General features: G+C 48.3%; 1 protein-coding gene across 1 annotated transcript; it reads left to right on the forward strand.

Moving 5' to 3' along the window:
• Nucleotides 1-2679: 2679 nt before the first annotated feature.
• On the forward strand, nt 2680-9132 carry LOC119354613. The gene is made up of 4 exons (XM_037621337.1): nt 2680-3073; nt 3734-5886; nt 6482-8406; nt 8579-9132. Exons 2-4 carry the CDS (start codon nt 3765-3767, stop codon nt 8717-8719), a joined length of 4188 nt encoding a protein of 1395 aa, XP_037477234.1. The 5' UTR covers nt 2680-3073; nt 3734-3764; the 3' UTR covers nt 8720-9132.
• The last annotated feature ends 17056 nt before the right edge of the window (nt 9133-26188 follow it).

The following is a 26188-nucleotide window of genomic DNA, read 5'->3' on the forward strand; positions in this document are numbered from 1 at the left end:
TTATTGCCTCCCCGGTCGATCCCATCTCCTGATTCGGCTGAGCCCGCGTGGGTACAGCTGTCGTGTCCTGGGAGGGTGTCTCCTCATGCCCAATGATTGGGGTTATCCCGTCATTATCCACTCCCGTCCGTCTGGCAACATGCTCCGATGCTGGTGGCCCTGCATCCTGGACCTCCTGCCTCGTCGTTCCCACTGGAGTGAGGCCAGGCTCCTCCTGACCAGCCACGGGAGGCTGCAGGCCCCCACCTGATGCGACCACCAGAGACAGCCGACCCGCATCTTTGTCGCAAGGCGGGGATGGCACGGTAATGTTTGATGCCGGAATCCTCCTCGGCACCTGCGCCTCTTTGTCCTGGTTCAAGTTTTGATCTCCTTCCCTGGTCAAAAGCTCTTCCGTGACCCCACCGTGTCGCTCCAACGGATCCTTATCCTGTGCCTCCTCCACCCTCCTCGTCAGCCGGTCAAAAGCAGATGGTCTGACCGAGATCCTATCATGAACGCCGGTGAACTTTCGCGCAGGAATCACCGGCGACGCCTCCATGGGCGGCAACCGCCAGTCCTGGCCGCCGGCCCTCCGGCCACCTCTTTGAGTTTCATCCATGGCAGCGCCTCCACTGAGCCCTCCCGACAAACTACCTCTGGCATCCCGCACACCTGACTGCCACTGTCGCCGTGTCGTCGTCGGACCTGCGCCGCCGCCCATGCTGTCCTCGTCGGGGATGCCACTCTGCTCGCTGTCCGAGGAGCCGCCCAGGAACCATGGCTCGTCCGCCTCCTGAAAGTCAGTCACTTCATCCAGATGAATCAGGACCTTGTAATGCAAAACAGCCGACTCTGTCATGTGAAGCTGCGGCCCTGGCTCTCGCACCGCCAACCAGCGCAAGGTGGGGATCGCCTCCGGCTCTGCCGTCCAGGCAGAGAGCTTGAACGAAGCAAGATTTTCCCTGGTCACCGTCTCCTGTGCAATGGAGTCCACCAGGCACGATGAATCTAGCAGCCTCTCCACCACTTCTCTATCCCAAGCATGCGGAGGGATACCTTCAATCTCCAGCAGAACCTTGAATCGGAGCACCGCATGCGTGGCCTGAGCTTGCCTATTCCAGTGACGGAAGACGAGGCGCACATCGCAGTGATCGATCGCCGGCATCACCGACACCCGGTTTCTGAACTCCGGCCGGGCGAAGACGATGAGGAAGTCCTCTGGATGGTAACGATGCACCGACACCCAGTGTGCCTCGATGCCCGCCTTGGCCTGCAGGGCCTCGAGGATGAACGCCGGTGAAATGTCTCTCCTTGCACCAGCGGCATAGGCAACCATGGAGAGCTGCAGGCGCCTCTCCATCTCGTCCAGGGAGTGAGAGCGGCGCACGATGTACACATCCCTGGGATCAAACTCCGAGTCCGCCGAAAGAACGAGCCGCGGCGCCTGGAGCAGGGGCCACACAGGATTGGCCGCATCACGAGCGGGGGGCGGCGGCGGTGGTGGCGCCACACCCTGGCGCGGTTGTTGGAGAGAGCCCTCCCGGCTGGAACTAGCACCAGCGACCCCAGCCGGCCGCGAACCTTGCGCGGAAGCCGCGCCGGCGCCCCGACGAGCCACCCGGTCCGCAACGATGCGGCGCAGCACCTCCGGCGGCGACGGGTTGCGTGGGCGGTCGCAGTTGCGGGATCCATGCCCAGAGCGCCCGCACCTGATGCAGACTTCTTCGTTGGTGCAGTCGCGCCGAAAGTGGTCGTCTTGGAAGCAGCGAAAGCACAGGCCCGCCATCTCCGGCGAGACCTCGCGCCGAGGTTGAGGTGGGGAAGGATGGCGCTGCGGCCGAGGATCTTGGTCAAGGCGGCGTCGCCACTTGGACTGCTTGGAAGAAGGCGGCTGCACCCATGGAGCCTCATGCCGCCGAGCGTCAACCTCCGCACGCAGGCCAGATGAGACCTTCGCCTGCTCATGGGGGCCGAAGGAGGCCGAGGATGACGAAAGACCTAACCCCGACACCACCGGACGATCCTCAGCACGGCGCGCGGACGCCGATGACGAGCGGGACCCCGAAGCCATACCGCAGGAGAGGGAGAGGTGACCGCCGCGGCCGGAGTGGCAGGCGGCGCGGTTTGAGTGGACGCCGGCGTCGGAGTGACGCACGGCGGGCTCAGGAGCGCGGAGGTCACGCGAGGCTTCAACACGAAAGTAAAGAGCACATGTCGCTGCATGTGTTATAAGTCTAGAATGTGAACCCCAATGCAAAATCTAAGACTTGAATCCTACTTGTCTCATAAAAAACCCGTAACAATATGAGCTACGCTCAAATCATTTCCACCCTTCTTCTTTCTCTTGCGCGCGCGTGCGCGTGGTCCACAGCGAAAACAACCGACCATGCCCGCCTGACGGCAGCAGCAGCGAAAAGGACGATCGTCCGCGCCGTGGCCGGTGCCGCCGGTCCGACACCAGCCAGACCCTGCCCGCCAGCCTGCCCAGCAGAGAAAAGGAAAATTCCTCGCCGCCGTCGCCTTCCTCCACGTAGGCATGGCCCGCCCTCTCCCCTGACATCCCGGGCCCACGCAACGTGGCACCCACCTACCACTCAAATGAAGTGGGACAGCCGCATTAACAGAGAGACAGAAAGGCCGGGCCCGCCCACTCCCTTCCGCTTTCTCCGCCACTGCCGCCCTTCCTTTTCCCCTTTCTTTTTTTTTCTCCTCTCTTTCCCTTCTCCTCTCTTCGCCCTCTGGCTCGCCATCGCCGCCCCCCCCACCGCCACCAAATCCGCTTCGCTGCACCGCGAAGTCGCCGCCGAAAGCGGCGGTCCAAGCTCCCGACCCGCACTTCTATCAGCTGCTGCCCCACCGCGGGGAGACGAAGGCGCCCGGCACTGCATTTCTGCGCTGACGCCGCTGTGATTTGACCCCGGCGCTCGGCCTATCGCTTCTTGCTATTGGCTTCCTCCTTTTGGCCGGGTCGCTGGGTTCCAGCACAGCACAGGAGTTCAGCTCCGGCTGTTTTGTTCCTTCCGCTTCTTGGAGCTTTCCCCGCCCGAGCCTCGTGGTAGCCGCCAGCCCGCCCGCCAGAGCTTCCTCGGAGGTACGCTGTTGCTCATAGATAGCGAGCCCTGGGGGTCCCTAACCGACGGGATCGCTTACGCTCGTGTCTTGATTCTCTGTCTAGTGTTCGTTGTGGCCGGGGATTGAGTTCTCCGTGGGGAAGATCTGTGCTCGATAAGCAGTAAAGGTGATGGCGTTTCCATTGTTCGTGCTATGATTCACCTTCTCTAGTCGGGGTTTAGCTTATCGATTTCGCATCTGAAGCTCTTTTGATGCTAGATAGTGTCCCACCAGCGATGATCTGCCTGGTAACGGGCTTGCCTTTTCTTTGTTGTTGAGGAAATTGATTTGTGAATTGCCAATTGCTGGGCAATTTCTTAATAAGAGTTGCTTATTAGCTCGCCTTATGTTTGCGCTAGGGTACTCCCGATCTAATTTTACTAGCTAGTTCTCCTATGGATCTAACGATCTTGTATTTGGCTCAATTGCAAAAATTGGTGCAGTTGGTCTACTGAACTGTGGTTATTCGGATTAGCTCGGCTCTCTTAAAAAATAGGAACAAACCATAACTTGCGTTGATTTGTTAAGTTAGCATAACAGATTTTTTTTGGAAATAATTTTATATGCACCAAGTGATACAAAATTCTATGTTTTACTAGATGAACCAACTGAATATTTTCTGTATTTTTTGCAATGCTAGGTTTGTGCTGGAGACTGAGAGGGTACATGCCATGGCTCTTGAGACAAAACAAGTTGGTCTGTGTATCAAGAAAGTTCTGAGGTCCTCCATTAGAACAAGCTACAGATGTGTCTCTGAACATCCAGTCCTGTTCAGTTTGGGTGTTTTGCTCTACTTATTGTACAGATCTGCCCCGGGATTCTTTGCGTTCCTTCTTTCCTCTTCACCTGTAATTATATGTACCACTCTTCTTCTGGGAATCCTACTGAGTTATGGAGACACGAACCTACCTGAAGCTAATGATGAGGATACCAAGACTACTCCAGAGATTCCAGCTTTTAAGATGGAGAATTCTTCAAGGGATGTTCAGTTTGGGTCAGATCAGAGAATTTCGGTGCCTAGTTTTAGGAATACTACAGAAAACTTCAAAGAAAGGGAAACAAAGCGGACAGGTTCTGTCAGAGAGAGGTCTACTCAGCTTGATGATGAGGTTCCTCTTCTGAGAAGAGTTGATGAAGAAGATGAGAAGTTTGAACATGGCGACAAACCTAAAACATTAACTCCATTTCCTTCCATGGTCAATTTCCGTGGAGAGGCCGGGTTTAGGGAGGGCTTAAACTTTAACCAGGGAATGCAATTCGCAGATTCATTTTTTGTGACAGATATGGCTGATAGGAACGCTAGCTTATTTGAAGGTCTGAATGAGAAGAATGCACCCTTGGACATGTTCTCATCCAGTGAGAATTTTAATAAGCATGCTGAAATGCAGGAGAATCTGAATCTAGCAGCTAGCAAAGTGAGTGATTTCTCTGAAGAGAAGCTGACTGATGGGATAGCTGGAACTAGCAGACCAACTTATGCAGTTTCTGTGCGGCAGAATAAAAAGCTTGATGTGCTTAAGGTTAATACTAGCAAGGCCGTTGAGGAAAATCTCCTTGATTCCTCTCTTGGTTCACCATGGGCATCAGTTGGCAGTCAGGATGGTTCATCTGGTTTTGACTCTGATGGGGCTGAGAGTTCTTCACCTGATGCATCCATGACTGACATTGCACCAGTTCTTGATGAAATCGACCCTCTTCTGGGTGCTGATTTCACTCGTCCTGATCCCATTCCTAATGATGATTCAGACAGTGATTCACATGTCTCCTCGCAGGATCATGAAATGGATGATGATAGTAATGATGATGATGATGATGGCAACAATGATACTAAAGATGGTGAGGAGAACAAGAAAGATGAAGGTCAGGAAGCTGCATTTATTTGGACAGCAGATGATGCAAAGAATCTGATGGATCTTGGATACTCTGAGATGGAAAGAAACCGTAGATTGGAGATTTTGATGGTTAGGCGAAGATCCAGGAAGAATATAATATTTGACATTGACAGTAACCTAACGGATGCCAATGGGAAAAGCGGAGATGACTTATCACGCTTTGGTGCACAAGTATCACACATCTCAGTAACAAGGAGGAACCCGTTTGACCTTCCATATGATTCTGACGAAGCGGCAATTCCTGGCTCAGCTCCTTCAATCCTGCATGCAAGAAAGAACCCATTTGATTTTCTTGAGCATTCCAGTGAAAGTGGCGTTTCTGCACATGATAATTTAAGCCCTGGGGAATCACCACAAACTTCTCATCGTGAAATATTTAGAAGGCACGAGAGCTTCAACTTTGGAACTACAGATGCCACGCAGGAGAGACGTTTGTCTAGATTGAGGCCATATTTTGTCCCTGAGACAGTAGAAGGGAGCACAAGTACTTTTCAAAGGCAGTTCAGTGACAAGAGTGAGTCCAAATTGAGTTCTGTTACTGAATCTGATATGGCTTCTTCGGTTGCCGATCAGGAGGAACACAAGGACCTCGATGAAAAGGATGTGCACAGGGAGCATGAGTCACCAGCTCTCCTGAGACAGGACAGTGACCTTGCAGATGCTGGCAGTGAATGTTCAGATGGTATCAACTCCGTGGATGTTGAACTAGACAACAGTGACATTGATGAGCGTGAGATTGCTCTGCATCATTTTGTCTTCGAAAGATCCGAAGAAAGAGAGGCATATCTTGTCTCAACAAAAGGGAAGGGTCATGATGACAATTACATGCTCAAGTCAGATGGGAATTCTACGGTGCCACTTCATCCAGTTGGTGACTTGCTTAGCTGGGATGATGGGGATGGTAAGCAACTTACATCTGACAACTTAAATGAATGAATACCCCGCGCACGATAGAGTTTTATTTGAACAACTAGCACTATTTCCCGCTCAACATCCTTACCTGAACGGATCAGCGTCGATATATATCCAACTGATGGATTTTTGTAAGTGTACTAAATATAGTATCACGACTAATGGGTATTCTCCAAAATCGTGTCTAAATTGATCATGAACGGCCGTAGTCGATTCCACCCCATTGTTTAATTTTGGATCAAACAGCCCGCCAACCATTTTGGTGTTATTATTGTAAATAGCATAATAATTCTAATACATGTCTAAGATGACCATGGTTGCGATCTGTTTAAGTATAGTTGTGATGGTCCATTGGTTGTGGACTATTTAGGCGCGGTGATGAAGATTTACCGGTTCAGTTCTGTTTAGTTACATTCATGATGATCTATCGGCTGTAATCTGAAGTACCGCTGTGAAGGTTTGTCGGTCGTAGTCCACTAATAAAATAGGTCCACCAAATTAACGGGTGGATGGGAATTTCTAGCTTTTCTCTCTTTTTCGGTCGTATTGTCTTCTTATTATATAATGGATGTACTCTTGTCCAGGTGAAAGCGTCCTGGGTGCCAAGTCTTCTATAGCACCAAACATAACAGCTGAAGTCTCAGAATGGCTTTCTTCTCCTAGGCCAGCTGAAGATCATGAATTGAGATCAAGGGACCTTGGTCTTGGTGCCACCAGTATTGCCGAGGAAGATGGAAATGTTGATTCCATGTCCTGTCCAAACAATGAAATCCCATTACAAAACCTTATTCATGGGCCTATGGACTTGCTAACTGATTTTGAAAAGGAAACATTACCAGCAATATCTATGGACCTTCACCCTATCCCTGAGGAGAGGGTTCTCGAGAACTTCAACATGGAAGAAAAGCATGAAACTGGAGCGTTTACTGGTTCTGGTACTGCCATGACTGACTTGCATGTAATTGAAGAGCACTTTGATGTTGCATCGGAAGTAAGCCCAAGTTCTGTGGTTGCTTCCTTGTGTCCTCCTGGTGCGAGTGGTTCCAACCAATCTCCATCGATTGAACCTAAAGATGTCTCAAACCCATTTTTTTCGGTGGCTTCTGAACCTGACAGGGTGGATATGGTTGATATGAATGAAGAAATGACTTCTGATTATCTACTTGATTCTGATGATGATGATGCTGATAGAATCTATCCTGAGCCTTTAGAGGATAACGGTATTGATGAAAGTTTCCTGTCGGAACTGGATGCGGTGGGAGACTTCCGGGTAGAACCGGTGAGACTGGATCAGCAGGTGCCTGATCTTAGCTCCCGTACTTACAACCCTGCTGATGGTGTTGCAGAAGACTCCTTGATTAGCCCTAAGACTTCTGGTGACACTGCCACATCAGATGCCTGTGCATTAGACTCTGGCGGTCTGTCCCCATTGGTTGATTATCTAAGCGGCACTGATCCTGAATTCAGTTGGTCATTAGGATCATCTCATGATGATCCTGAGCAAACTGTCTACAATCCACGGCGAAGGATTCTTGAAGCAATGAACAGAGACTTGAATCTACCATGCGACGAACCAGAAGTCACAGAAATGCCTTCAGTCAATACACCATCTGAAGCATACTTAGTGGTTGGAACAACTGAACTGGAAGTTACTAAAAATGAGCCCGGGACAGCTAAAACTGATGCTGAGATGATGGCTGTTGATGCCAAGTCCCTGGAGGACATAGAGATGGCCTTTAAACAAGCGAGTGGTGGTGGTGTTGATGAGGCTGAAACCGCACACATCTCAGGCGTTGATATTGACTTGGAGCCTTTAGAGGGTTCTGAAGAACTGCATGTGATTGATGCAAAATCTGTTGAAGACATTTCTGCTGCTTTGAAGGAACACTCTAATGTTAATGTGAGCAATTGCTTCGAACAAAGCGAAGATGAAGTTGGATGTGGAGAGGTTGCAGAATGCGCGAAACACGACAGTCTTCCAGAAGGAACACATGTTGAAAGTCTACAGAAACACCTACCATGCCACGAGCCAGAAGTCACAGAAACACCTTCAGTCAATACTCTGTCAGAAGCATACTTAGCAGTTGGAGCAACTGAACTGGAAGTTACTAAAAATGAGCTTGGGACAGCTAAAACTGATGCTGAGATGATGGCTGTTGATGCCAAGTCCCTGGAGGACATAGAGATGGCCTTTAAACAAGCAAGTGCTGGTGGGGTTGATGGGCCCATCCTTGACGCTGAAACCGCACTTATCTCAGGCGTTGATATCGACTCAGAGCCTTTGGAGGGATCTGGACAGTTGCATGTCATTGATGCAAAATCAGTGGAGGACATTTCTGCTGTTCCAAAGGAACACTCTAGTGTTGATGTGAACAATTACTTTGAACAAAACGAAGATAAAGTTGGATATGCAGAGGCTGTCGAGCGCCCGAGACACGACAGTCTTCCAGAAGGAGCACATGTTGAAAGTCTGCATTTGGCCGGAGATGATAGGGAGCCTGAAAGCAACATGAGTTGTATCGAGGCGAAGACCATCGATGACATGAATGCAGTGTTCAAGAAGCTGTCTGATTGCCATGAGAAAAGTACTGTAAAGGCAATGGAGCCCGAGGATGATCGCGACGGAAGAGACGCAAGTGAACAACACTGAATTACTATCGTACAATTGGCCTGAAAGCAACATGAGTTGTATCGAGGCGAAGACCATCGATGACATGAATGCAGTGTTCAAGAAGCTGTCTGATTGCCATGAGAAAAGTACTGTAAAGGCAATGGAGCCCGAGGATGATCGCGACGGAAGAGACGCAAGTGAACAACACTGAATTACTATCGTACGATTGGTAAAAGGGAATGCAAGTAGAAGAACCTTATTCTTGGTTCCCTTATGAAAGCACTCCACGGTACTTGGGTTCATATAGTTTCCAACACTGGAAATATGAAGTTTTGCTCTAGATTTTTGTGGATGGTTTTTTTTTTCCTTCTCCGTTTGAGGTTTTGACCGTTTGTATTCAATTTGATTCTATTTTTGCCCTTGCATTCTCTCCCTCCGCTGTCTGTAATTTGTTAGCTCGGGCAGTGTGGTGTGGTGACAGGGAGAGAGAACAGTGGATTCTATCATGTAATGTAGATTATCTTTCGCTACTTGATGGAGGTGAGATGGTTTGGTTGATGTAAGAGAGCTTGTGCAGTTGGAAATAGAGGGAGTACACAAGGCTGAGTGCATGCTTACAATCTATTTTTTTCCACTTGGACTGGTACTTTCGGAACTGCAGGTGTGAATAGAAACATGCCTGTCAGATTTATACTCCTTTCGTTCCTAAATATAAGTATGTAGTCCTAAAATTAGTGAGTTTACACTCTAAAGTACGTTTATATACATCCGTATGTAGTCCTAAAATTAGTGAGTTTACACTCTAAAATACGTTTATATACATCCGTATGTAGTCCGCATTGAAATCTAAAGACTTATATTTAGAACAGAGGGAGTAGCATCCAGTCTGCTTATTTTGCCTGCAAAATTCTTCTTTACCTCATGAAGAGAACTAGTAGAACCTTTGCTAAACCCTGCTACCGGACACAAGATAGCAAAACACCCTATGGGCCACTGAACTAATCCTGGTAGATCAAAAACAGCCTTGGTGTATTGGGAGAAGATTTGTGCCACGTCGATTGTGGGTCGCTGATCTGTGCTAGGATTCGTAAACTCGTTTCTGTATATCGCCTTTTCCCCTCGTATAGCGCTCCCAATATAACCATAATGTGTTTGTAAATGGTGAAACGATATACCTGTTCATCAATGCCCTGTGATTTTGGGTCGCCATGTACATACCACAGACAATTAGGAGATTTTTCTTTTGAGAAGCCAGAGAATTAGGTGTTTTGTTTGTTTGAGATCAAGGAGATTTTTCCTTTGAGAAACCAGAGAATTTGGAGAGTTTTTTTTTGCTGGATGGGTATTAGCGAAATCACTAGTTACGGGGTAACCCTAACAAATGTCACTCCCCACCTTCTCAGGTGCCAACAAGTGGGGCACTGCATGTGCGTCATTTGTCGCAACCTGGTGTTTTTTTTCTGTAGATTCGTTTATTTAAAATGTTTTATCTCCTGAACTGTGCGTCCAAATACTGAACCATTTTCATTGTTGGATTTCTCACGTCGAGATCTTCAAAACTAGATCTTATGCTAATAGGTGTCGATGAACTTTTTTCATGAAAAAAAATCAAAAACCAAAAAGAGTAAGAAAAAAAAATTAGGTCGAGCTTCCCACGGAAGCAAATATGTGTTTTCTCACATAAGTGTGCTTCTCCTTTCAAGCATATCCGTGTTTTTTCCTTTTTTGAGAAGCACAACTTAAATCTGTGCTTTCATTAGTAAATTTGTGCTTATCGTGGAAGCACAAGTTGTGCTTCTCGCTGTTAGAAGGGAGAGAGGGATTGGTGGAATAGTTCGTTGTATTGCTTGAGTCTGATGGGCATGTATATAGGAGTACATGATCATCTTGAAGTACAAGGCAAGGTAGAATAATATCCTACTCTATCCTAGCTTTCCTAATAATCACGATACTCAACATCCCCCTGCAGTCAGAACGGTAGCGACGCAGATGGTGAGACTGGTGAAGAATCCGAAGGCACCCGACGGACACTCCCCCACAATCGTAACGGTCGATGCATCGCGAAGTCGTGGCTGGAGTGAAAACCGACGAGGTTGCTCAAGCAAGGCGGTAGCCCTTTGTGCCGTTTGTCGAGGTAGCCGAGAGCGTAGGTGGTGGAGCCGTGCTCGAGGTAACCGTGCGAATAATGCCGTGGTCGATGTCGAGCCGGGGTAGCCAGTGTCGAGGAAGTCGCCGTGGAGTTGCAGGCGCGAGGAGGCGTCGAGTTAGTCATGGGCGCAATGGTGTCGAAGTAGTGGTGCGCCGAGAAGAAGACGTTGTTGACGACGCGTCGCGGGGGGTTTTCCAAGCCCGAGGACACATCGTGGACGAAGGCACGCATCGGTGTTGCCAGCATCGGGCATGCGTAGACGAACGAAGACGAAGTTGACAAAGCGCCGCTCCAGGCTTGCCAGGCCCGGGGACACATCATGGACGAAGGCACGCATCGGTGTTGCCAGCACCGGGCATGCGTAGAAGGGGACCTACACGAGCTGTACGCCATGTCAAAGAAGTCGGAGAGGCCAGCAGAGACGAACTCGATGACGGTTGCGGCGCCAATAGGTGCGGGGCCGATGTCGCCCGCGGTTGTCAGAGTAGACGAAGTGGTCGAGGTAGATGACGGCGACGGGCTGGTGCTGGATGAAGACGAAGGAGGTGGACGGGCGGCGGCGGCTACGGGGGTAGCGGCGGCTAGATTAGGAGCGCGGCGGCGGTGCTCGAAGTAGGCGAAGAACCCTGACAGCGCGTGACGAAGACCGGCGCGGACGGTGGCGTTCCCACTCCAAGGAAGACGGCGCGGAGCATACCACGGGAGGTCGACGCGTGGTGACGGCGGAGTGGACCGCGGGCCGCGGCGCTACGGCCCGAAGGGGCGACGCAGTGGCGTCGGGCAGGAGGGCGACGCGCGTGAAAACCTCGGGGCAGCGGCGGGGACCGCGAGCCGCAGCGCTACAGCCCGAAGGGGCGGCGAAGTGCCGAAACCCGGGGTCGGTGCAACCACGGGAACAGTCTCGCGACGGCGGCATGGACCGCATGCCACGCTCGCTACGGCCTGACGGGGTGATGCAGCGGCGGCTCGTGGGTCGGTGCAACCACGTGGATGACCTGGATCGGACGGCATCGGGGCGGCTGTGGACCGTGGGCCGCGGCACTGCGCCCTGAAGGGGCGATGTAGCGGTGACGCGGGTCGGTGCAACTGAGAGAAGAACCACGGGGCGGCGGCGCTGCGGCCCGACGGGGCGACGCAATGGCAGCCCAATGCCCGATTGGTGGAGGGGCGCGCTGAACTTGGGAACGATCTTCACGGGACCTGCGGAGGCGCGCACCACCGACTGGCCAGGTCGGTCGTGCGACGTAGATGGGGCGGATCACGGCGGCGAGCGGGTGATCAAGCCGATCGCGCGCGAGGTCGGGGATGTCGCTCGGTGGAGGCAGAGTCCGAGATGAAGCCGACGATGACAGACGGCATGGGAAGTCGGGCGCTCGAGCGCGTCAGCACCGACACCCGGGATGCCAAAGCAACACCGACGCCCGGGCAGCGAGGCCCGAGCGACCAATGGAGCAGCGGCGCCTGAGCAGAGACAGCCGACGAGTCTGACGCAGTCGGCCCGATGCAGCCAGGGACGAGGCCAGCGAGGCCGTTCGCATGGCCGCCATGCAGACGCGGCGGATGCGGGTGGCGTGGATTGATGGGCGGGTCGGCGCACAAACGATGGCTATGATGGGCTGCTGTATGGCGCGAGGCCACCGGGCCGGGGCGATGCAGGTGTCCCGATCAGAGCAGGGCGGTGAAGGCTGACGTAGATCGTGGGCGGGCCAGTGCACGGACAACGGCCGTGACGGGCCGCCTGTTGTGCGAGGCCGCCGGGTCGGTGAAGAAGCCAGCCGGTTGCGTCGGTGTCGGTGTCGGAGTAGAGGCACGTGGGTGTCGACGGCAGTGGCGGGCGACGCAAACCGATCAAGTATAGATCGGAAAACCAAAAAGAAAACGCTGATCAAAACGACCGGCAAGAGAGCGAAAAAATCCAGAGTAAGGGCTCGAGAAAAAGACTCTCTGGGGTAGCCGGTCAACATGACCGGCGGACGAACCATAGATACGAGCAGCGCGGCACCCAGCGGTGGTCATGGAGGCCGATCGCCCCGGGGCGGCACGCGGGTGCGGAAGCGGCGGTGGTTAGGGTTTTGGATCGAGGTTATGCCGATACCATGTTATGCTAGAGAGCACATGGTGCTCTGATACCATGTTAGAAGGGAGAGAGAGGAATTGGTGGAATAGTTTGTTGTATTGCTTGCGTCTGATGGGCATATATATAGGAGTACATAATCATCTTGGAGTACAAGGCAAGGTAGAATAATATCCTACTCTATCCTAGCTTTTCTAATAATCACGATACTCAACACTCGCAAGTGTGGAAGTAAATATGTGCCTTCACAAGAAGCAGAACTATGCTTTCTAGTGAGGCACAAACTGTGCTTTTCTTTATTTTGGAAGGACAACTGTGCTTAGCACACGGTGTGCCTCTTGCAAAAAAGCACTATTCTCGAAGAACCACCCTCCTCGCCCCTCCAAAAAATCCTCCAAAACTTAGGGAAAACCAAGCAAAAATCGAAAAGCCAAAAAACAAAAAAATATCTAAAACCCAAAAACACATATTTAAAAAAAGAAATCCAAAGGGAGCGCCCATCACGCAACATGGGGCGGTGTTCTGGGCACATTACTTGAGCGCTCGCATGCCAAGAAAGTAACCCTTGCGGGAGCCCCACAAGGGGTAAGAGCATCTCCAACATAGACCCTCAAACTGTCTGCAACCTTCCAGGCCGCGCGGTCCAGACGTGTGTTCCTATCAAACGCGGTCATGTATCCATTCGTTGACTAGTCCGGACATCTTTTTTCTGCAAATCGAAAGCAAACTGGGGGTGGAGGGGCTTTGCGGTAATCCGGATCGCCGCCACGTAAGACTCTGACACCCTAGACCCATCGATCACTACTAGGGAAAACCCTAGTAGTAGCGCTTGTTTTTGAGCTAGCAGTAGCGCTTGTACCAGCGCTACAACTATACCTAGTTAGCAGTAGTGCTTCTTTTGAAAAGCGCTGCTAATAGTACTAAGTAGCAGTAGCGCTTCTTTTAAAAAGCGCTGTTGCTAACTTTTCCTGTATTTTTAAAAATACAGCTTATTTTCGTTGTGGTTTTATATATAGTACTTTCATCACATGATTTTATGACCATGATTAGTTATTATATATAATAGTGGGTGAAATGAACGTGGAGTAGATTCAAGTGGAGGCAACATGTGAAGCATGTCGAAAGTACTACTAATCCAAACTTGATCTAGTTTGCATTAGTAGTACTTTTGATGTGCGCCACATGTTGCCTCCACTTGAATCTAATCCATGTTCATTTCACCTACTGATATATATATATATATATATATAATAACTCATCATGCTCATATAACAACTTAGCATCATGCATCATCGATCATAATAATAAATAACTCATCATTGGTATCATAATAACAAGTCATACTCATCATCATTGATCATACAACTTATACCGATACCACATCATCATCATAGTCATCTAACCAATCATACTTAGTTGTTCTTAGCACATAATTATGATAGAGGCGAAGGTGTCCCGATGTTTCGATGAGATGGTGGCTATCGTTTTCTGTGGGAGTCGACCTTGACGATCCGACTACGAACGTGCGAGACGTCGCGCCTTAGCAATCGCTAAACCAACTTCCGAGGGTTATTGACCATGCCGGAGCACGATCAACCTGACCACGAGGGTCTGTTTCCTACGAGCAAACAAAGAACAAGCAAGAAACTAAGATTGCAATATGGATATTGCGAATATAAGAGGAAAGCTTTATTAATGAAGGTGGGGTTCTGTGACGCCTTGGTTGTTGGAAATATGCCCTAGAGGCAATAATAAAAGCATTATTATTATATTTCCTTGTTCATGATAATTGTCTTTATTCATGCTGTAATTGTGCTATCCGGAAATCGTAATACATGTGTGAATAATAGACACCAACATGTCCCTAGTAAGCCTCTAGTTGACTAGCTCGTTGATCAACAGATAGTCATGGTTTCCTGACTATGGACATTGGATGTCATTGATAACGAGATCACATCATTAGGAGAATGATGTGATGGACAAGACCCAATCCTAAACATAGCATAAGATCGTATAGTTCGTTTGCTAGAGTTTTTCCAATGTCAAGTATCCTTTCCTTAGACCATGAGATCGTGTAACTCCCGGATACCGTAGGAGTGCTTTGGGTGTACCAAACGTTACAACGTAACTGGGTGACTATAAAGGTATACTACGGGTATCTCCGAAAGTGTCTGTTGGGTTGACACGGATCAAGACCGGGATTTGTCACTCCGTATGACGGAGAGGTATCACTGGGCCCACTCGGTAATACATCATCATTATGAGCTCAAAGTGACCAAGTGTCTGGTCACGGGATCATGCATTACGGTACGAGTAAAGTGACTTGCCGGTAACGAGATTGAACAAGGTATTGGGATACCGACGATCGAATCTCGGGCAAGTAGCATACCGATTGAAAAGGGAATTGTATACGGGGTTACTTGAACCCTCGACATCGTGGTTCATCCAATGAGATCATCGAGGAGCATGTGGGAGCCAACATGGGTATCCAGATCCCGCTGTTGGTTATTGACCGGAGAGCGATCTCGGTCATGTCTACATGTCTCCCGAACCCGTAGGGTCTACACACTTAAGGTTCGGTGACGCTAGGGTTGTAGGGATATGTATATGCAGTAACCCGAATGTTGTTCGGAGTCCCGGATGAGATCCCGGACGTCACGAGGAGTTCTGGAATGGTCCGGAGGTAAAGAATTATATATAGGAAGTGCTATTTCGGCCGTCGGGACAAGTTTCAGGGTCACCGGTATTGTACCAGGACCACCGGAAGGGTCCCGGGGGTCCACCGGGTGGGGCCACCTGCCCCGGGGGCCACATGGGCTGTAGGGGTGTGCGCCTTTGCCTATATGGGCCAAGGGCACCAGCCCCAAGAGGCCCATGCACCAAGAGATAAGGAAAGGAAGAGTCCTAAAGGGGGAAGGTGTTGGAAATATGCCCTAGAGGCAATAATAAATTAGTTATTATTATATTTCCTTGTTCATGATAATCGTTTATTATCCATGCTAGAATTGTATTGATAGGAAACTCAGATACATGTGTGGATACATAGACAACACCATGTCCCTAGTAAGCCTCTAGTTGACTAGCTCGTTGATCAATAGATGGTTACGGTTTCCTGACCATGGACATTGGATGTCATTGATAACGGGATCACATCATTAGGGGAATGATGTGATGGACAAGACCCAATCCTAAGCATAGCACTAGATCGTGTAGTTCGTATGCTAAAGCTTTTCTAATGTCAAGTATCATTTCCTTAGACCATGAGATTGTGCAACTCCCGGATACCGTAGGAGTGCTTTGGGTGTACCAAACGTCACAACGTAACTGGGTGACTATAAAGGTGCACTACGGGTATCTCCGAAAGTGTCTATTGGGTTGGCACGAATCGAGGCTGGGATTTGTCACTCCGTGTGACGGAGAGGTATCTCTGGGCCCACTCGGTAGGACATCATCATAATGTGCACAATGTGATCAAGGAGTTGATCACGGGATGATGTGTTACGGAACGAGTAAAAGAGACTTGCCGGTAACGAGATTGAACAAGGTATCAGGATACCGACGATCGGATCTCGGGCAAGTATCGTACCGCTAGACAAAGGGAATTGTATACGGGATTGATTAAGTCCTTGACATCGTGGTTCATCCGATGAGATCATCGTGGAACATGTGGGAGCCAACATGGGTATCCAGATCCCGCTGTTGGTTATTGACCGGAGAGTCATCTCGGCCATGTCTGCATGTCTCCCGAACCCGTAGGGTCTACACACTTAAGGTTCGGTGACGCTAGGGTTATAGAGATATTAGTATGCGGTAACCCAAAAATTGTTCGGAGTCCCGGATGAGATCTCGGACATCACGAGGAGTTCCGGAATGGTCCGGAGGTAAAGAATTATATATAGGAAGTGCTATTTCGGCCATCGGGACAAGTTTCGGGGTCACCGGTATTGTACCGGGACCACCGGAAGGGCCCCGGGGGTCCACCGGGTGGGGCCACCTGCCCCGGGGGCCACATGGGCTGTAGGGGGTGCGCCTTGGCCTACATGGGCCAAGGGCACCAGCCCCTAGAGGCCCATGCGCCAAAGGGACAAGAGGAGGGGAGAGTCCTAAAGGGGGAAGGTACCTCCGAGGTGCCTTGGGGAGGATGGACTCCTCCCCCCCTTGGCCGCACCCTTCCTTGGAGGAAGGGGCAAGGCTGCGCCCTCCCCCTCTCCCTTGGCCCTATCTATAGTGGGGGAAAGGGAGGACAACTATACCTAAGCCCTGGCGCCTCCCTCTCCCTCCCATGACACATCTCCCTCCTCCTACAGCGCTTGGCAAAGCCCTGTTGGAATCCCGCTACTTCCACCACCACGCCGTCGTGCTGTTGGATCTCCATCAACCTCTCCTTCCTCCTTGCTGGATCAATAAGGAGGAGACGTCGCTGCTCCGTACGTGTGTTGAACGCGGAGGTGTCGTCCGTTCGGCGCTAGGATCATCGGTGATTTGGATCACGACGAGTATGACTCCATCAACCCTGTTCTCTTGAACGCTTCCGCGCGCGATCTACAAGGGTATGTAGATCCACTCCTCCCTCGTTGCTAGATGACTCCATAGATTGATCTTGGTGACACGTAGGAAAATTTTGAATTTATGCTACGTTCCCCATCAGTGGCATCATGAGCTAGGTCTATGCGTAGTTTCTATGCACGAGTAGAACACAAAGTAGTTGTGGGCATTGATTTTGTTCAATATGCTTACCGTTACTAGTCCAATCTTGATTCGGTGGCATTGTGGGATGAAGCGGCCCGGACCGACCTTACACGTACTCTTACGTGAGACTGGTTCCACCGACTGACATGCACTAGTTGCATAAAGGTGGCTAGCGGGTGTCTGTCTCTCCCACTTTAGTCGGATCGGATTCGATGAAAAGGGTCCTTATGAAGGGTAAATAGCAATTGGCATATCACGTTGTGGTTTTTGCGTAGGTAAGAAACGTTCTTGCTAGAAACCCATAGCAGCCACGTAAAACATGCAAACAACAATTAGAGGACATCTAACTTGTTTTTGCAGGGTATGCTATGTGATGTGATATGGCCAAAAGGATGTGATGAATGATATATGTGATGTATGAGATTGATCATGTTCTTGTAATAGGAATCACGACTTGCATGTCGATGAGTTTGACAACCGACAAGAGCCATAGGAGTTGTCTTAATTTATTTATGACCTGCATGTCAACATAAACGTCATGTAATTACTTTACTTTATTGCTAACCGTTAGCTATAATAGTAGAAGTAATAGTTGATGAAACAACTTCATGAAGACACGATGATAGAGATCATGATGATGGAGATCATGGTGTCATGCCGGTGGCAAGATGATCATGGAGCCCCAAGATGGAGATCAAAGGAGCTATATGATATTGGCCATATCATGTCACTATTATTTGATTGCATGTGATGTTTATCATGTTTATACATCTTGTTTACTTAGAACGACGGTAGTAAATAAGATGATCCCTCACTAAAATTTCAAGAAGGTGTTCCCCCTAACTGTGCACCGTTGCGAAAGTTCGTCGTTTCGAAGCACCACGTGATGATCGGGTGTGATAGATTCTTACGTTCACATACAATGGGTGTAAGCCAGATTTACACATGCGAAACACTTAGGTTGACTTGACGAGCCTAGCATGTACAGACATGGCCTTGGAACACAAGAGACCGAAAGGTCGAGCATGAGTCGTATGGTAGATACGATCAACATGAAGATGTTCACCGATGTTGACTAGTCCGTCTCACGTGATGATCGGACACGGCCTAGTTGACTCGGATCATGTAATCACTTAGATGACTAGAGGGATGTCTATCTGAGTGGGAGTTCATAAGATGAACTTAATTATCCTGAACATAGTCAAAAGGTCTTCGCAAATTATGTCGTAGCTCGCGCTTCTGTTCTACTGTTTAGATATGTTCCTAGAGAAAATTTAGTTGAAAGTTGATAGTAGCAATTATGCGGACTAGGTTCGTAAACTGAGGATTGTCCTCATTGCTTCATAGAAGGCTTATGTCCTTAATGCACCGCTCAGTGTGCTGAACCTCGAACGTTGTCTGTGGATGTTGCGAACATCTGACATACACATTTTGATAACTACGTGATAGTTCAGTTGAACGGCTTAGAGTTGAGGCACCGAAGACGTTTTGAAACGTCGCGAAACATAAGAGATGTTTCGAGGGCTGAAATTGGGATTTCAGGCTCGTGCCCACGTCAAGAGGTATAAGACCTCCGACGATTTTCTTAGCCTGCAAACTAAGAGAGAAAAGCTCAATTGTTGAGCTTGTGCTCAGATTGTCTGAGTACAACAATCATTTGAATCGAGTGGGAGTTGATCTTCCAGATGAGATAATGATGTTTCTCCAAAGTCATTATCACCAAGCTGCTTGAGCTTCGTGATGAACTATAATATATCAGGGACATATATGATGATCCTTGAGATATTCGCGATGTTTGACACCACAAAAGTAGAGATCAAGAAGGAGCATCAATTGTTGATGGTTGGTGAAACCACTAGTTTCAAGAAGGGCAAGGGCAAAAAGGGATGCTTCATGAAATGGCAAATCAACTGCTGCTCTAGTGAAGAAACCCAAGGTTGAACCCAAACCCGAGACTAAGTGCTTCTGTAATAAGGGGAACAACCAATGGAGCAGAATTACCCTAGATACTTGGTAGATGAGAAGGCTGGCAAGGTCGATAGAAGTATATCGGATATACATTGTGTTGATGTGTACTTTACTAGTACTCCTAGTAGCACCAGGGTATTAGATACCAGTTCGGTTGCTAAGTGTTAGTAACTCGAAATAAAAGCTACGGAATAAACGGAGACTAGCTAAATGTGAGCTGACGATATGTGTTGGAAGTGTTTCCAATGTTGATATGATCAAGCATCGCACGCTCCCTCTACCATCGAGATTGGTGTTTGCGTTGAGCATAGACATGATTGGATTATGTCTATCGCAATACGGTTATTCATTTAAGGAGAATAACGGTTACTCTGTTTATTTGAATAATACCTTCAATGGTCTTACACCTGAAATGAATGGTTTATTGAATCTCGATCGTAGTGATACACATGTTCATAAGATAGTAATGATAGTACCACCTACTTGTGGCACTGCCACGTAAGTCATATCGGTATAAAACGCATGAAGAAGCTCCATGTTGATGGATCTTTGGGCTCACTCGTTTTTGAAAAGTTTGAGACATGCAAACCATGTCTATTGGTGTATATGCATGAAGAAACTCCATGCAAATGGACTGTTTGGACTCACTTGATTTTGAATCACTTGAGACATGCAAATCATACCACATGGGAAAGATGACTGAAAGCCTCGTTTTCAATAAAATGGAACTAGAAAGCAACTTGTTGGAAGTAATACATTTTGATGTGTGTAGTCCAATGAGTGTTGAGGCATGTAGTGGATATCGTTATGTTCTTACTTCACAGATGATTTGAGTAGATGTTGAGTATATTTACTTGATGAATCACGAGTCTGAATTATTGAAAGGTTCAAGTAATTTCAGGGTGAAGTTGAAAGATCGTCATGACAATAGGATAGAAGATCTATGATATGATCATAGAGATGAATATCTGAATTACGAGTTTGGCACAAAATTAAGACATTGTGAAAATTGTTTCACAACTAATACAGCCTGGAACACCATAGTGTGATGGTGTGTCCGAACATCATAACAGCACCCCATTGGATATGATGCATACCATGATGTCTCTTATCGAATTACCACAATAGTTTATGGGTTAGGCATTAGAGACAACCACATTCACTTTAAAAGGGGCGCCACGTAATTCCGATGAGATGACACCGTATGAACTATGGTTTAGGGAAACCTAAGCTGTCATTTCTTAAAAGTTTGGGGCTGCGACGCTTATGTGAAAAAGTTTCAAGCTGATAAGCTCGAACCCAAAGCGGATAAATGCATCTTCATAGGACACCCAAAACAGTTGGGTATACCTCCTGTCTCAGATCCGAAATCAATAAGGGATTGTTTCTGGAATCGGGTCCTTTCTCGAGGAAAAGTTTCTCTCGAAAGAATTGAGTGGGAGGGTGGTGGAGACTTGATGAGGTTATTGAACCGTCTCTTCAACTAGTGTGTGGCAGGGCACAGGAGTTGTTCCTATGGCACCTACACCAATTGAAGTGGAAGCTTATGATAGTGATCATGAAACTTCAGATCAAGTCACTACCAAACCTCGTGGGATGACAAGGATGCGTACCACTTCAGAATGGTACGTAATTCTGTCTTGGAAGTCATGTTGCTAGACAACAATGAACCTACGAGCTATGGAGAAGCAATGGTGGGCCTGGATTCCAAAATGGCTCGAGGCCATATAATCCGAGAGAGGATCCATATATGAAAAACAAAGTGTAGACTTTGGGAGAACTACTTGATGGTCGTAAGGCTGTTAGGTACATATGGATTTTAAAAGGAAGACAGACAATGATGGTAAGTGTCACCATTGAGAAAGCTCGACTTGTCGTTAAGATGTTTTCCGACAAGTTCAAGGAGTTGACTACGATGAGACTTTCTCACTCGTAGCGATGCTAAGAGTCTGTTGGAATTATATTAGCAATTACTGCATTATTTATGAAATCTTGCAGATAGGATGTCAAAACATTGTTTCCTCGACGATTTTCTTGAGGAAAGGTTGTATGTGATACAACCGGAAGGTTTTGTCAATCCTGAAAGATGCTAATAAGTATGCAAAGCTCTAGCAATCCTTCTGAGGACTGGAGTAAGCATCTCGGAGTTGGAATGTATGCTTTGATGATGATCAAAGATTTTGGGTTTATACAAAGTTTATGAGAAACTTGTATTTCCAAAGAAGTGAGTGGGAGCACTATAGAATTTCTGATAAGTATATGTTGGCATATTGTTGATCAGAAATGACGTAGAATTTCTGGAAAGCATATAGGGTTATTTGGAAAGTGTTTTTCAATGGAAAGCCTGGATTAAGCTACTTGAACGTTGAGCATCAAGATCTATAAGGATAGGTCAAAACGCTTAATGGTACTTTCAAATGAGCACATACCTTGACATCATCTTGAAGGTGTTCAAGATGGATCAGTCAAAGAAGGAGTTCTTGCCTGAGTTGTAAGGTATGAAGTTAAGACTTAAAGCTCGACCACGGCAGAATAGAGAGAAAGGACGAAGGTCGTCCCCTATTCTTAAGACATAGGCTCTACAGTATGCTATGCTGTGTACCGCACCTGAAATGTGCCTTGCCGTGAGTCAGTCAAGGGGTACAAGAGTGATCTAAGAATGGATCACAGGACAACGGTCAAAGTTATCCTTAGTAACTAGTGGACTGAGGAATTTTCTCGATTATGGAGGTGATAAAGAGTTCGACGTAAAGAGTTACGTCGATGCAAGCTTAACACCTATCCGGATAGCTCTGAGTAGAGATACCGGATACATATAATGGAGCAACAATTTAGAATAACTCCATGTAGAACAGTTATTTGAAATGGCTCCAAATATAGCGTAGTAGCTGCATCTACAAGATGACATAGAGATTTGCGAAGTACATACGGATCTGAAAGATTCAGACCCGTTGACTATAACATCTCTCACAAGCATAACATGATCAAACCCAGAACTCATCGAGTGTTAATCACATGGTAATGTGAACTAGATTATTGACTCTAGTAAACTCTTTGGGTGTTAGTCACATGGGGATGTGACCTTGAGTGTTAATCACATATCGATGTGAACTGGATTATTGACTCTAGTGCAAGTGGGAGACTGTTGGAAATATGCCCTAGAGGCAATAATAAATTAGTTATTATTATATTTCCTTGTTCATGATAATCGTTTATTATCCATGCTAGAATTGTATTGATAGGAAACTCAGATACATGTGTGGATACATAGACAACACCATGTCCCTAGTAAGCCTCTAGTTGACTAGCTCGTTGATCAATAGATGGTTACGGTTTCCTGACCATGGACATTGGATGTCATTGATAACGGGATCACATCATTAGGGGAATGATGTGATGGACAAGACCCAATCCTAAGCATAGCACTAGATCGTGTAGTTCGTATGCTAAAGCTTTTCTAATGTCAAGTATCATTTCCTTAGACCATGAGATTGTGAAACTCCCGGATACCGTAGGAGTGCTTTGGGTGTACCAAACGTCACAACGTAACTGGGTGACTATAAAGGTGCACTACGGGTATCTCCGAAAGTGTCTATTGGGTTGGCATGAATCGAGACTGGGATTTGTCACTCCGTGTGACGGAGAGGTATCTCTGGGCCCACTCGGTAGGACATCATCATAATGTGCACAATGTGATCAAGGAGTTGATCACGGGATGATGTGTTACGGAACGAGTAAAAGAGACTTGCCGGTAACGAGATTGAACAAGGTATCGGGATACCGACGATCGAATCTCGGGCAAGTATCGTACCGCTAGACAAAGGGAATTGTATACGGGATTGATTAAGTCCTTGACATCGTGGTTCATCCGATGAGATCATCGTGGAACATGTGGGAGCCAACATGGGTATCCAGATCGCGCTGTTGGTTATTGACCGGAGAGTCATCTCGGCCATGTCTGCATGTCTCCCGAACCCGTAGGGTCTACACACTTAAGGTTCGGTGACGCTAGGGTTATAGAGATATTAGTATGCGGTAACCCGAAAGTTGTTCGGAGTCCCGGATGAGATCTCGGACGTCACGAGGAGTTCCGGAATGGTCCGGAAGTAAAGAATTATATATAGGAAGTGCTATTTCGGCCATCGGGACAAGTTTCGGGGTCACTGGTATTGTACTGGGACCACCGGAAGGGTCCCGGGGGTCCACCGGGTGGGGCCACCTGCCCCGGGGGCCACATGGGCTGTAGGGGGTGCGCCTTGGCCTACATGGGCCAAGGTCACCAGCCCCTAGAGGCCCATGCGCCAAAGGGACAAGAGGAGGGGAGAGTCCTAAAGGGGGAAGGCACCTCCGAGGTGCCTTGGGGAGGATGGACTCCTCCCCCCCCTTGGCCGCACCCTTCCTTGGAGGAAGGGGCAAGGCTGCGCCCTCCCCCTCTCCCTTGGCCCTATATATAGTGGGGGAAGGGAGGGCAACTATACCTAAGCCCTGGCGCCTCCCTCTCCCTCCCATGACACATCTCCCTCCTCCTACAGCGCTTGGCGAAGCCCTGTTGGAATCCCGCTACTTCCACCACCACGTCGTCGTGCTGTTGGATCTCCATCAACCTCTCATTCCTCCTTGCTGGATCAAGAAGGAGGAGACGTTGCTGCTCCGTACGTGTGTTGAACGCGGAGGTGCCGTCCGTTCGGCGCTAGGATCATCGGTGATTTGGATCACGACGAGTACGACTCCATCAACCCCGTTCTCTTGAACGCTTCCGCGCGCGATCTACAAGGGTATGTAGATCCACTCCTCCCTCGTTGCTAGATGACTCCATAGATTGATCTTGGTGACACATAGGAAAATTTTGAATTTATGCTACGTTCCCCATCAGAAGGCACCTCCTAGGTGCCTTGGGGAGGAGGGATTCCTCCCTTGGCCGCCGCCCCCTTAGGAGATTGCATCTCCTAGGGCCGGCGCCCCCCCCCTAGGCTCCCTATATATAGTGGGGGAAGGAGGGCCTCTCATACCACGCCTTTGGTGCCTCCCTCTCCCTCTCCAACACATCCTCCTCCTCCATAGAGCTTGGCGAAGCCCTGCCGGAGTACTGCAGCTCCATCACCACCACGCCGTCGTGCTGCTGCTGGAGCCATCCTCCTCAACCTCTCCTTCCCCTTGATGGATCAAGAAGGAGGAGACGTCACGCTGACCGTATGTGTGTTGAACACGGAGGTGCCGTCCGTTCGGCGCTAGGATCTCCGGTGATTTGGATCACGTCGAGTACGCCTTCCTCATCCCCGTTCTTTGAACGCTTCCGCGCGTGATCTACAAAGGTATGTAGATGCAATCCGATCACTCGTTGCTATATGAACTCCTAGATGGATCTTGGTGAAACCGTAGGAAATTTTTTTGTTTTCTGCAACGTTCCCCAACAGTGGCATCATGAGCTAGGTCTATGCGTAGTTCTCTTGCACGAGTAGAACACAATTTGTTGTGGGCGTTGATGTTGTCAACTTTCTTGCCGCTACTAGTCTTATCTTGCTTCAACGGTATTGTGGGATGAAGCGGCGCGGACCAACCTTACACGTACGCTTACGTGAGACTGGTTCCACCGACTGACATGCACTAGTTGCATAAGGTGGCTGGCGGGTGTCTGTCTCTCCCACTTTAGTTGGAGCGGATTCGATGAAAAGGGTCCTTATGAAGGGTAAATAGAAGTTGACAGATCACGTTGTGGCTTTAACGTAGGTAAGAAAACGTTCTTGCTAGAACCCTATTTCAGCCACGTAAAACTTGCAACAACAATTAGAGGACGTCTAACTTGTTTTTGCAGCAAGTGCTTTGTGATATGATATGGCCAAAGTTGTGATGAATGATGAATGATATATATGTGATGTATGAGATGTTCATGCTATTGTAATAGGAATCACGACTTGCATGTCGATTAGTATGACAAACGGCAGGAGCCATAGGAGTTGTCTTTATTTTTTGTATGACCTGCGTGTCATTGAGAAACGCCATGTAAATTACTTTACTTTATTGCTAAACGTGTTAGCCTTAGTAGTAGAAGTAATAGTTGGCGAGCAACTTCATGGAGACACGATGATGGAGATCATGATGATGGAGATCATGGTGTCATGCCGGTGACAAGATGATCATGGAGCCCCAAGATGGAGATCAAAGGAGCTATGTGATATTGTCCATATCATGTCACTTTTATTATTTGATTGCATGTGATGTTTATCATGTTTTTGCATCTTGCTTACTTAGAACGACGGTAGTAAATAAGATGATCCCTCATAATAATTTCAAGAAAGTGTTCCCCCTAATTGTGCACCATTGCGATAGTTTGTTGTTTCGAAGCACCACGTGATGATCGGGTGTGATAGATTCCAACCTTCACATACAACGGGTGTAAGACAGATTTACACGTGCAAACACTTAGGTTGACTTGACGAGCCTAGCAGGTACAGACATGGCCTCGGAACACAGAAGACCGAAAGGTCGAGCATGAGTCGTATAGAAGATACGATCAACATGAAGATGTTCACCGATGTTGACTAGTCCGTCTCACGTGATGATCGGACACGGCCTAGTTAACTCGGATCATGTTATACTTAGATTACAGGAGGGATGTCTAAGTGGGAGTTCATTGAATAACTTGATTAGATGAACTTAATTATCATGAACTTAGTCTAAAATCTTTACAATATGTCTTGTAGATCAAATGGCCAACGTAGTCCTCAACTTCAACGCGTTCCTAGAGAAAACCAAGCTGAAAGACGATGGCAGCAACTATACGGACTGGGTCCGGAACCTGA

Source organism: Triticum dicoccoides, chromosome 2A (genome assembly GCF_002162155.2).
Source record: "Triticum dicoccoides isolate Atlit2015 ecotype Zavitan chromosome 2A, WEW_v2.0, whole genome shotgun sequence".
NCBI classification, from domain to species: domain Eukaryota; kingdom Viridiplantae; phylum Streptophyta; class Magnoliopsida; order Poales; family Poaceae; genus Triticum; species Triticum dicoccoides.

Excerpts from the sequence above, each read along its gene's own strand:
- LOC119354613 (XM_037621337.1), top strand. The coding sequence starts at position 3,765 with ATGGCTCTTGAGACAAAACAAGTTGGTCTGTGTATCAAGAAAGTTCTG. Across the intron at positions 5,887-6,481 it reads TAGCTGGGATGATGGGGATG|GTGAAAGCGTCCTGGGTGCC; the intron begins GTAAGCAACTTA and ends ACTCTTGTCCAG. Across the intron at positions 8,407-8,578 it reads ATAGGGAGCCTGAAAGCAAC|ATGAGTTGTATCGAGGCGAA; the intron begins ATGAGTTGTATC and ends CCTGAAAGCAAC.